This window comes from Sprattus sprattus, assembly GCF_963457725.1.
Source record: "Sprattus sprattus genome assembly, chromosome: 3".
Taxonomy (NCBI): domain Eukaryota; kingdom Metazoa; phylum Chordata; class Actinopteri; order Clupeiformes; family Clupeidae; genus Sprattus; species Sprattus sprattus.
In genome coordinates, this window is record NC_137922.1 from 51993657 (window position 1) to 52006718 (window position 13062).

The following is a 13062-nucleotide window of genomic DNA, read 5'->3' on the forward strand; positions in this document are numbered from 1 at the left end:
ATTTTCATCACTTTGGATATTTCATGGATGTTAAACTTATTATCTTGGTGTAGTTAGTACCAAATAGCTCTACCAGTCGAACCACAGGAAGACATGGCCATCCAAAATACTGTCTTCCCCTGAAAGAGCTGCTTTTCTTTCGCGAAACTAGGACACACTCATACCCCATGAAAATGAGAATTTGGCCAAAGATTATGTAATTTAAAAAAGCAAGCACACTCTCTGTGAGTGGGGTGGTGTAAATGTCAAGGTATGCGCACATCCAATCTTATTATTTGTTGCTATTGTTTATGCCAACAGAATTAAACTGACCCGGTTGTGTGAGATGGTATCAGTTATAGCTATAACAGCCTAACCTTGACAATGTTGTAAACAAATATCCGGTGAAGGTGCCTGGGGATTTGAGAAGTTTTTGAAAACTTTTTTTTTTTTTTACTTTGTGAACAAACTCAAGCTACAGATAATTACTTGAGAAGAAAACTTTCCAAAACACTATAATTTTAACATTATGAATTCATAGAAAAGATAATTACAATATCGCCTCCACAACATTTTAACCTGTATATATGTGTGTGTGTGTGTGTATGAATAGGGAGGTTAATTACTCATGTCCCGGGCAGTCTGTGCCCTTCACTTTAGAGAAAATGCTGGAAAAGAGCAACTGAAACTACCAGGGCAGTTTTTGTGTACTATATCGCCTCGTTCTGTGTGTTGCGTGTATCTGAAAAACTCACCAGATCTCTCTAGTCATTTCTTCCTGTGTCAATCAGCAGGGCAGATGTCTGTTTGTTCCTCATGTCTGCTTGAAGAGAACAACCTCTGAGCAGCTCCCTTTGAACACCATTAAATACTTTTTTTAAAGTCCTTTAAAACCCCAGTTGTATAAATTCTGATATTAATTAAGGGTAAAGATTTATCCCTCCCCCTCTGTCTGTGTCGTAAGTAGATTCTTTCATTCAGAGCAGAACAGGATTTATATAATTCTATACGTATAGGAAAGCGATTTACATATAAATAGATGCTCACTAAGGAAAATACATTTTTCAACCATTCCATGTGCGATTTAACTGGGCAAGATCCAGAGAGGCATCTAAATCAGGATACTGCTGATTGACTGCTAATCGGGGGAACAATTCAGCATGAAATAAACCTGCACTGAAATACACTTGGATTTTCCCCTCCCACTGACACCTCAAGTAAATGTATTCACCACTAACACACAAGGAAGGAGTGCCTACCCATATTTGCTGTTCCAAACGAGACAGTGAAACAGATCAAGGTGGCAGATTTAGCCACTGACAAAGTGTTGCTTGAATTTGGTTGGACACATATGCCTGTTGTTCAGCTCGGTAGATTTACACAGGGCGACTCCCGTCTAGCCGTGTCCTCTAATAAAGATTACGTTCAAAAGTCAATCAGACCTTAACTGAACAGCACTAGATGACTCCACATTGCCAAGCATTTCTATTACTGATAGTCATTAGACAGAAAACGTTGTCCTAAGCAACTCTCAATAAAATTAAGGTTTTGTGTATTTCATCATTATGTGTGCTCTTTGGGGAAAGAATACACATGACCTTGGTGTTGTTAGCACCTTTCTCTATCAGCTTAGCTACAGGAAGACAAAAAGAAGAGTTACAAAGTCATACGAAATCAAGCCCATAGAATAATGGCCCTACCTGAGCCCCATGCATGGGGGACAATTGAGGACTCACAGAGGAGGCCTGGTACCCTGGATCTCACAGCGAGTGGGTGCTGACCGAGTGTGCCAGGTCAGACTCTCACAGACCACACAGATGAACCAATTCGACGCCAAATCACCAAAGCAAGCCACTTCTGATTGGCTGACTTTTTTTCTTTTTTTTAAAGACCTCACACAGAGACGGAATTCCTCAAACTAACCCCCACACCCAAACACACACACACCTCCAATTAATGGTCTCCCGCTGAGAAGTGCTCCTTGGTTTGTGAAAGCTGTTAATGAGAAACCAGCTCACTTGCGCACAGAGACAGCAGGGAGGACTTTAGAGCGCTGCATTACTGGCAAAACACATAATCCATGGAGGTCAGTCATAACCAAGACATAAAACAGTTCTCTGTCATGGCCGCCAGTCAAGTGGAGAGGAGGATAAGTGCCCACTCCAGCACCACACGGTAGACCAACTCACTACAGACACTGAATGAACTGGACCGATTGAATTGTCCTTAGAAGAAGTTTGGACACATAAAGATCTAAAAAGTGGGGCCAGGAGGAGAGGTCTTTGAGCTTAGTCCTCATCTTGTGGCTTTGCATTAATTAGAATGGCTATATGCCGGTCATGGAATGCAGTATAGCACGATATGCCTGGAGAAAATCATCTGTTGCATCTTGCCATGGTTTTCTTATGGAGAACTGCAGCTTGGATTAGAGTGTGGATCGGGCCGAATTTTTCTCTCTGAGCTCGGCACGCCTCCGACAGAGTAGTGCCCGAGCCTGGCCCGTGCCCTACAGCCATTATAATATTTCGTCCGAGCCCGATGGAGTCAATATCTCAACTGTTCATATTAATGACAAATTTACGTTTTTAACGAATAGCCTGCCTTCAATAAACTCTGCCATCCACGAGTGCACTCACTCACACAAACAAGCGCCGCTAAATGCACAAGCGTGCACAAGAGGTCCATAAGCACAGGCTACTGAATTGAAATTATTCACATTACAAAAAGCCCAGCCTAACGAAATGAAGTGGCACACATTAAACAAGCCAGGCCTCTGCTAAATATTATTAAACATCAATAAGAAAACGGGTATCATGATACTATCAACAAATAGATGTACTCGCTCACACAAACAAGTGCTGTTAAACGCACAAGCGTGCACAAGATGGCCAATAAGCATATTGAAATTAGATGATTCACATTGCAAGAAGCCCAAACCTAATGAAATGAAATAGCCAGTAGATTTCCCTGTGTTTTGTATTATTTTAAACTCTCCAGAAGACAGTTTCTTTCTAACTTCTTCCATGATGCCAGTTTGTGGCCTGTAATCGCATTGTCACAGCTAGGACATAAACAAATCCCCGCACACAGTAAGAAGGCTAAATGGGATTCATTTTATTCTCAAAAACGAACTTCTGCGAACCTTCTGTGAACCAGACACGTTGACTTCCCTACTTATTAAGATATTTTAAATATGGAATGTTCAATGCCTTATCACGCTGCTGTGTCCGAGCCCAACCAGAGTATAATTTCTAAAAATGTGTCCGAACCTGGCCCGCCCCGGGACTCTATTGAACCTCTCAATGCACCTTTGGCAGCTGAGGGGGACACAGGGGAGCGGACATCTTTGGGCCACTTTGAGATGTAATCAGTGAGAGCGATGGCAAACTTGCAGTCCCAAGTTACAGTGTCAAAGCCGACGATACCCAGGCCCAGCTTACTGTAGGGGACCTGCAGCAGAGATACAGGTTGTAGTGGAGCCTTAAAAACCTTTGGAGTCTTGTCTGACCTTTGACACTGCGGGTATCTGAGAGCATACCAGTGCATCCATATCAGGGATGATGATTTGTTTCACAAAATGGCCTGATGCCCTTATGGTCTTCGTGTGCAAGAGCAGTCAATGTGCAGCACAGGGAGACAGATTACAACCTTAGTGTGACCCCCCCCCAAGACACTAAGTTGTCTTCACACCGGCTCATGTTTTATACAGAAGTAAGGCTGCAAGCACTGGCTTCACAGCTTTTTGCCCAAGGCGGCCAGTGCTGGGGGATTTGCACAAGCAGAGAAGCAAGCTCAGGGAGAGGGGAGGCTTCAGGCAGAGGTAAGCGTGAGAGCCAGCTGGCTGTATGATTCAATGATCCATGATTCATGATTCATCCGTGATTCATGGTACACAACATCACATGCACATCCCTTCTCAATCAGTCCCATTTGTAGAGAGGAGTGCTGTAAGGGCCTGATGATCCGTGCATGATGTACATTTTCGGCCCCACAGGTATGTCCTCCATTTCTCCAGTGTCCAGACACATGAGAGCCTCTTTCCTATCTGTCGACCAGTTCCAGCTGGCGTCAGCATCGGCAATGCAAACCCCGTACCTTCTGTGTGATCCAGATGTTGCTGAGTGAATAAGGCACCCGGACCGTAATCAGCTGCGTCCTTTGAAATGATGGTTGGCAGATTCGGGTTGAATAAGACAAGCACAGGGCTGTCCACAACTAGCCGTTAAACAGAACACCAACACCAGACTTTTATTTTTAGACCACACAGAACGATGGACTGGGATGATGTATGGGCTTAGCCTATCTTCAACTAAATGACCCTATAAACACCCACTGCAGTATTTAAATATGTCCCATGCTGATGGGTTGGGGTCTGTTTCTACTACTTTGTCCTTAGAGGCATATAAGGGAAATGCTTTTAAGTCAAGGACTAGCCTGTCTGGCAGTCAGCTACAGAGTTTAGTTAAAAATGCATACAAGGAAAGTTACAATGTTGTTGGTAGTCAAGCCACATGCTCACCAGATCAATGTTGAGCTAATGATCTGCTGCCATCCACAACCTCCCGGTGAAAATTACAAGAACGCAAATCAGCCCCTAACATCATTAGCGAGAGACATTAGCAAGAATCACAGGAACCATTTTCATTAAGGCTGTGACAAATGTACCAAATTAGTTCATTTTGTTGGGGAAGTCCAGGCATACCCTCAAGTAAGATGCTGTTGGTGAAGTCCAGGCATACCCTTCAGTAAGATACTTTGCCTTTATCAGCGGCAGAATGGCTCACCTACTTCCAGGGTTTTGGCACGAGACAAGGTTTTATGTCCCAAAAAAGTTATTCCATGCATCTCAGACGGTCAGACCTAAACACAGCTATTTTTGTTAATCTCGCCATTATCACGCTAAGTCACCTATACCTTGTCTCGTTGCCTTCTTTCCTCTTCTACTTTGAATCTGTTGCTTAACCATAAACACAAATTGGCTTGGCCTTTTCTGCATTTATTAATCAATTCAGCGACCTTTACTGTGTAGGTTAACAACACATCTCTTCACTGAAAAATAGTCTAGTCTTGTTTGCCTTACATTGTTCTTTCAGGGTATTAGGGATGTTAGCATCAATATCTTTTCATATTGTTAGCCCCTTTCACATTCGAAACCTGTTATTGTATCAGATAAAAACACCTGGGACTACGCTGGCCATATTTTCAGCCCCCCAAACCAGGACCCTTCGCCTCTCCACACACACACACACATGTGTATACCTGCATGCACTATCGGCCTAATACTCAGGATAGGTGGCAGTTATTTTAACGCATCGCACACCTAGTCATTGCATGTTTAAAAGGCACCCAGTGCAACTTTCGAGGCTTAAAAATAAACATTCAATTTCTAGTCTTTTTTACACGTAGTAAGTTTCCATGACATACCATTACATATCGACATTCAAGGGGCAAAGATGAGACGTTGTTGTGTGGTAAGAACTGATAGAAAATCGTAAACAACAATCGCCGCCATTTTTTCCCCAAATCTTTATTTATTGGTGCCACCAATAAATAAAGCAGGATTCCAGTCAATGGAAAAATGGCCTCTCCCCACCGGCGATTGTTGTTGTGTACGATTTTCTATCAGTTCTCACCACACAACGACGTCTCATCTTTGCTCCTTGAATGTCGATATGTTATGGTATGGAGTTACTGAAACTTACGTGTAAAAAAGATTAGAAATTGAATGTTTATTTTTCGAGTCTCAAGCCTATAAAGTTGCACTGGGTGCCTTGAACACCGTGGTCAGTGCCTCAACAAAAGAAAAATTATGTTTCATCTCCAAAAATCTACAAAAACAAGCTCCTTCTCGAGTGAAAAAAAAAAAAAAACTACTTTCTCTTCAGCAGGATGACGGCTAACCGTTAACACACAAACAGATTCTGTCTAACAGAACCACAAGCATCATATCATAGCAAAAGCCTGGACGACTTCAGACGCATCAGTGTTGAATTCAGACGCATAGTGCATTGTTTGTTTTTTTATTTGGTTGGGTACCCAGATATCCAATTACCTTTAGGCTGGATTGGCATGAAAACCTTTAGCACCGTCGGTAGCTCTCACATGGCTTCAGACTGTGGGCCAAATCTGCGCCAGATAAGAGGTTACATCTTAAACATTCCATCTGCAAGCAGTATCGATAAGCCCTTCCTTGACTGATGTGTTTATCTCTGATAACATCTCAGTAGCATTACATGGTTAACTACTACAGACCACAGAGGCCACACACACATCGGTTTACTGTCAAATAACTGTTGCTGCGAGATAATTAGTTCTGTTCTCCTCAGCCACATGTCAGATACCACCCCTTCTCCTCCTCCTGCATACCTTCTTTTTCTGTCTATGGAGCATGTCCATCATCACACCCAAAGCTAAATACCTTGCATGCAACAGGTGAGGGGGAAGTTTACAGTTACCATTTGGCAGATGCTCTTAGCCACACAACAACCTAGTTTTTTGAGGTACAGCGCAAGGAAATTACTAAATTGAGAACACAATATGAAGATGAGCAAAGTGCCATGACAACAAAAACTTTCATGTTCCTCAGAGTTGCAAAGCCTGTGCTTGCATGGTCGTACCTCAGAAAGGATGTTTTCATCATAGCTCACCTCAGGTAAAGCTGACAAGTCTGACCACATAAGCTGAGGTGTGGTCTAGCAGTTAAGGACAACAAAAGGAATAACCTGTTGAGCAGCTGACCACTTCTGAGATCTGTAGCTTTTCCTCTGCATTCCTTCAGAGTACATCAATCAATGATCATGGATGCATTTTGAGGAAGTATCTGATCCTGAAGAATCAAGTTCTAGCCATGCTACAAGCAATAAAACATTTAAAAAAAAACCCTCAAGGTCGGTTAATGATTTTACTGGGATACTCAAACCAAAAACAAAAAGTCTCAAGTCCCTGGAGTTTGAGTTGCCTAAAACATGCACCTTCGAATCAACAACAAAGTTATTTAAATACAAATACTCACCAGGAACAACAAACATCCTCAAGGCCACTCACACTGGCCCAACAACAGTCAGCACACACACACTGCTCCAGCATAATAAAAGTATTAAGTTATTTTGGTTCAATGTCTGAAGCACATACCTGTTGGTTTAAATAAATGATTACCCTACAAGATAGACTACACTCATTCTTAAAACTAATTTCCCCCAAGACTCCAAAGCCAATGTCAGAACGTTACTATCATTTTGGAAATGGTCAGGGGATGTTCTTCAATATTTATGTGAGTGTTCTAGTTTAACCTATTTCTCAGTCTTCTCGAAGCCTGTACCAAAGTGGTCTACACATCAAAAACAGCTCATTCACACCATCTGTCAACTGTGAAACCGGAAAGAACATTTAACATAGTGAGTTTACTAGAAACACAGAAAATCATTTTAGCAGTCATTTCTGACATTTTTCCAAGCTGCCCTTCCCCTACAGCAGGATGTTTGTGGAATGTGTCGCTGGCTCTCCATGTCGTTGCTAATCATGTGAATTTGCCACATGAATAATTACTCAGGTCTAGTCAACAAATATGAAATGCTTCTCTGCTACAATTGGTATGAAATGGTAGGCTTTAGGCTGTCATGCTGACTCACAAATAAAAAAAAAATAAAAAAGTGAAAAAACAATGGACCAGGACCCGGAAACAAACACTAGATCATCACAAAGGCCCTTCTTATGTCAGTCTAATGAGGTACCTTTTCATTCGTGTGTACTTCCTCATCGTCAGCTTCATTTCGACACGTTTGGCTCACTATATTATGTGAACTGAACACTCCTGTAGAGCTGCTTTAGTGTTTGTGTGTGATAAAGAACATGAATAAGATATTGAACGCAGGCAGAAATGAACCTTTTATTTCAGCAAATCTCACAGGTGGCGCAGATATAAGCCTCCCAGCACCTACGAGTGGGACACAAACACACAGCGACTGATTTCACACAGACTCACACTCTCTCACACACACACACACACACAGCCCCAAACAGGGTGCCAGGATGTACTGTAACAGGAACAACTGTGCCATCCATTGGGCCCAAGAAACAGTCCTTTTCGTTTATTTTTTTCATTTTCTCTTTTTTTTTAATTTCCCAACAAACAGAAGTCCTCAAAAACGTGTTTGCAAACCATCAAAGTTTTTATCTAAAGTGATTTAAAGTTGGTGGATACACAGGGCTCCCCCTAGAGGAGTGGCAGAGGAATGCAGAAAGGGAGACCCAAAAAAAAAAGAGAGAGAGACAGACAGAGAAATGTTCCCCACAGAGGGAACAAGATGAAGGAATTGGTCGATGCAGTTGAATCCCCCCTCCCGAAAAACAGTTCAGCACAGAAATAGTTGCAGAAATGGTAAACGCTAATAGTGGGTGAGAAACTGTATCCATACACAACAGCCAAAAATAACTTTCAAAAAATAAGCAAAAACAAACCCCTCCCATCTGTAATTCATTTGTTCCACATGCGTTCAAGCTCAGGTCCTTTTTTGGGCCAGAGGGACAGAGTAATGTGACCCAAATCAAATAGTCGCTTCTAGTCGTAAGAGCCTGGACAGCATTTGCAATACAAATCATTTTCTATATTAAGTGCTCTAACCTTTTTTGGGACCACTGTTCACCAACCATGGCATTCAAGCAGGAAAAATAAAGGGAATGAAATTGAAAAAGAGAGAAAAAAACCCACTCAACTTCAGCTATGGAGCAAACCTTTCGTTTAACAATTCACTGGCTCGCCCGCTCCCCCACACTCTCTCTCCGACACACACTCTTAGTCAGAGTATGTAACTTTAGAGGTAAGACAAATTAAATTCAAACGGCAGGCGAGTGACAATGCAAAAATCGTACAAAAAAATTAAAAGAATGAACACTCAGCCATCATTTTGTATCTGGTCTGGTAAGAAACATGGCCACAAAATCAAACCAAACCAACAGATCAAAGATGGTCCTCGTGGCGTAGAGCTCAGAAAGGAACAGACATGGTGTTAAGAAGGGAAATAAACAGTCCTGCTAGCTTGGCGCTCGGAAATGAACAAATGTTCTGTATGAGGTCTCATAAGTCTGGTCTGAAACCACACAGGTGGAATATATTCCCAGTCCAAGAGGCACCAACACCTCCACTGGGCCTCTCTCTCTCTATTCATCCCCAGCTCCAGGGCACGTGCAGCCAGCCCCTTCAGAGCCCTAGCTGCTCCAACACCAACCACTCCATGCTAGGGGAAACTTCTTGGTCCTTTTTTTTTTTTATTATTGTGGAAGAGACTGGTCCAAAAAACAAACAAACTAAAGAAAACGTGGACCCAAAAGTTGGGAAATGAGTGAGGGGGAAGAAAGGAAGAAGTGGAAAAGAACGATCATTTGTGGTCTTCCTCCGTAGTTCACAAAGCAACAAGGAATAAAACAAAAAAAACAAAGGCTTTGTGAATCTTGGTGAGGAGCTCTTTCAAGCTACAGAGAATGTATTTTTTAGGTGTTTTGTTTATGATTTAGTCTTTTTTTTCATCACTTTATATGTTTTTTTTTTTTCTTGTTTTTTCTTGTTTCCTCCTGTTTCGGCTGAATCAGTGCAATGCATGGAACAATAAAAGCCTTCTCCATTCGCGGAGGTTGTATTCTTTCGCTCGTTTTCATTGTTTTGTTTCTTTTTTTTCTCTTTTCTCTTAAATGCGGTATATTCTTGTTGGGGGAAACGACGAGGATGAACAAAAAGAAGAAGAGTGCATCGTTGTGGGGGATAAGGAGGAGAGATGTCATATTTCATTAAATCAGTTTGGTCGTCGTCACCGTCGTCGCCTCGTTTCTCACGTATGTGTGTGTATGTATGTTGTTTTGATTTATTTTTCCCGTTTGGGTTTTTTGGATGCTTAGCTGGTGTCCATGGACTCCATGTTGGCGGAGGTGGAGTCACGCTGGATGCTGTCGAAGATGGCGGCGAGCTCTGGGTTGGCGCTGATCTGCGACTGGAACTCACTCATCAGAGGGCTCTTCTCCGCCTCGGGGATGGTCAGCAGGGCCGCCACCGCCCGCATCGCAGAACGCTTCAGCTCATCCTGCTTCTCAAACTCCTGCTTTACGGAGTTCGCCTTCACCTGGAGACGGAGCAGGAGGGGAGGCCAGAGGATGGGGGGAGGTTGGGGGGGGGAAAGAGAGAGGGGGAACAAAATAAAATAAAAAAAAGAGTTGTAAGAGTGGAGCAGAGGTCCAAGTATAACCAAGTATCAAGTTGTTTTGGTGACATCCTGACCATAACTACTGATCGTAAGGAGTGTGTCAGTATGTACAGATTTTGTATGTCCATTACCCGTTATAGCTGACAATGGAATTGGGAATTAGCTCTTTGCACTGTATATATGTGTGTGTGTGTGTGTGTGTGTGTGTGTGTGTGTGTGTGTGTGTGTGTGTGTGTGTGTGTGTGTGTGTACCTTTGTGGTGCAGGTGGCTCGGAGTGGCTCAACCAGTCTGTCGAGCCTCTGAAGCACAGCACTGGGACACAGGGAGGAAAGCCTGGCCAGCATCAAGAATGTCAGCATCTGGAGAGAGACACACACACACACACACACACACACACACACACACACAAACACAAACACACACACACAGAGTTGATGATACAGCAATTAAAACACCAGCACACTCATCATCAAACAAACCCAAGCCCCCCCCCCCACCACACAGCACATCCAAACTGGATCATTAGTGCACACATGTGCCCCAACAGCTCCCCACCTTGATGTCGTAATGGTCCTTCAGTCCGTCCTCCACGTGATTGAGGAACTCAAAGATGTCCAGCCGGTCCAGGCAACTGTCCAGCAGCGTGTACATGCACTCAAACGCCGCCTTCCTGATGTCCAGCCCGTCGTCCACCGTGTGTTTGAACGGACCCATCTCCACCTGAGATGGGACACAATGTGCAATGTGTTGAGTATTAAAGATTAAAACTAAACTTAGAACTTTTATGCCTTTAAACGATAGTGCAGTTAAGAGTGAGACAGGGAATGAGAGGGAGAAGAGGTGGGGAGTAGACAGGAGCAATGACATCAGGCCGGATTCGAACCTGTGTCCTCCATGAGCGTCAAGCCCAAATGTGGTCGGGGCTACGGCTTAAACTTAGATTTTTTTTAATGCATTTTTCTTTTTTAAATTTAAGTTAAGCTATGTCAACATCAGAGAGAGATGGAGGTTATGTGTATGTGTACCTCAGTCAATAGCAGGCAAGAGTGTGCCATTAATGCATAACTGTATTATGTATATATCTGTGTGTGGGTTTGGGTTTGTGTGTGTGTAGTATTACCTCTCTGATAAGCTCCTTGCGCACTTTGGTTTCATTGTACAGGTGAGGCAGCACTGTGTCCAACAGGTCTCTGATCAGTGAAGGCTTATTGTGAGCGGCAGAGTTAAACGTCACCAGAGCAACCCTTCTCACATTAAGGTCCGGGTCTTCCAACGTCTTCAAAAAGTCACCTTAATTAAAAAAAAAAATAAAATAAAAACATCTCAGACTCCGAGGTGTATTCACATCTAGTAAAGGTAATAAGATGCGTTGGATAAGAGTCTGTCAAATAAATGAACACGTAGTAGGTACCTATACAGTTTTTCAGTAGGGGATCGATAGTCTGTGGGTGGTCTGAGATGGTGAACTTGACTGCTGTCACAACAGAACTTCTAGCATATGAGGATCCTGAAAGAGAAATAAACAGTTACACTACTGGTTTTATAGACACAGTATTATGAACGGATTAAAGGTATAGTACATGTGTTTTTTGTTGTCATGAACTAATAATCGTCACTTCTTCGTTTCAGGAGTTTAAGCACTAAACTGCAATAAAGTGTGTGACGCACCGGAGAGCAGGTAGCCCTTGAGGCGTGGCAGCAGCGTCTCGGGGTCGATGAGCGTGAGCTTGCCCAGGCACTCGGCCACCACGTTGCGCGTGCCCTCCTCCGTGCACTCGCAGTGCGTGAGCAGCAGCGACCACACGCTCTCCACGTAGGGCCTGAGGCCCGCCACCGCCGCCGAGCTGATGATCTCCTTGAGCGAGTGCAGCAGCAGGTACTGCCGCTTGGGCTGGCTCGTGATCTCCTGCAGCACGAAGGGCAGGTACTCAGGCAGGTTGCCCACGGCGATGCTGCCCAGCGCGTACGACGCCGCCGACTTCACCTCCTCGCTGGCCGAGCTGAACGCGTCCAGGATGACGGCCTTGAGCTCGGGCTGGGCGCTGAGGTCCAGGTGGTGGCCCACCTCGCCCAGCGCTAGCAGCGCCAGCAGCCGGATCGAGTCGGTGGAGCGCGAGTTCTTCACGTCCTGGATGAACTGGCCCACCACGGCGGGGCCTTCCTTGGGGCACGCGCGGGTCAGCGCCGCCACGCACTTGGCGATGGAGTAGTACGACTGCTTGTGGGCGAGCGCCGAGCTCTGCGCGTACACGGGGCCCGTGAGCATACGCAGCAGGTCCATGTAGCCCAGGCTGGCGGTACCGGTGCCCACCAGCGCCTGGAAGAAGTCCAGCATGGCGGCCAAAGCGCCGCCCTGCAGCAGCGGCGAGCGCACCAGCGCCATGAGCTCGGTCAGGATGCCGCCGCTGATCTTGGACAGCGCCTCGGGGTGCACGCGTGCCAGCGTGGTCAGGAAGCTGATGGCCATCTGCGACACGTGCATGTCGCTCTCGCTGATGAGCGCCGGCAGCTCGGCCAGCACCGCGTCGATCATGGCCGGCGTGACGCTGTCGCTGTAGCTCTGCACAAGGATGTCCAGCGCCGCCAGCGTGCCCAGCTTGAGCGCCCGTTGGTTCTTGCGCAGGAAAGACGCCAGGATGGGCACGGCCTCGGCCAGCACGGGCCGCAGGTCGATGTGGAGCTGCGAGCCGGCGATCAGAGTCAGCGCCTTGACCGTGGTGAGCCGCGTGATCTCGTTCTTCAGCCGCTCCAGGAAGATGAGCAGCGTGCCGGGGAGGTCGGCGCCGAGGCTGTCGCCCAGGTTGCAGATGATCTGGCCCATGCAAGAGATGGCGCGCTCCTTCACCTCCTGGTCGATGTCGGCCGCCTTCAGTCGCTTGATGGTGCAGGCGA

General features: G+C 45.1%; 1 protein-coding gene across 1 annotated transcript in view; it reads right to left on the bottom strand.

Moving 5' to 3' along the window:
* Positions 1 to 8561: 8561 nt before the first annotated feature.
* cand1 (cullin-associated and neddylation-dissociated 1) overlaps positions 8562 to 13062 on the bottom strand; it is a 22401-nt gene continuing 17900 nt past the window's right edge. Inside the window, exons 10-15 of the mRNA XM_080833778.1 lie at positions 11839 to 13062; positions 11582 to 11677; positions 11291 to 11460; positions 10726 to 10890; positions 10422 to 10529; positions 8562 to 10088 (exon numbers count right to left, since the gene is read on the bottom strand). The exon at positions 11839 to 13062 is cut by the window's right edge and continues 270 nt beyond it. Coding sequence (XP_080689904.1) covers positions 9864 to 10088; positions 10422 to 10529; positions 10726 to 10890; positions 11291 to 11460; positions 11582 to 11677; positions 11839 to 13062 — 1988 coding nt within the window. The 3' untranslated portion in view covers positions 8562 to 9863. The remainder of the gene's footprint in view (positions 10089 to 10421; positions 10530 to 10725; positions 10891 to 11290; positions 11461 to 11581; positions 11678 to 11838) is intronic.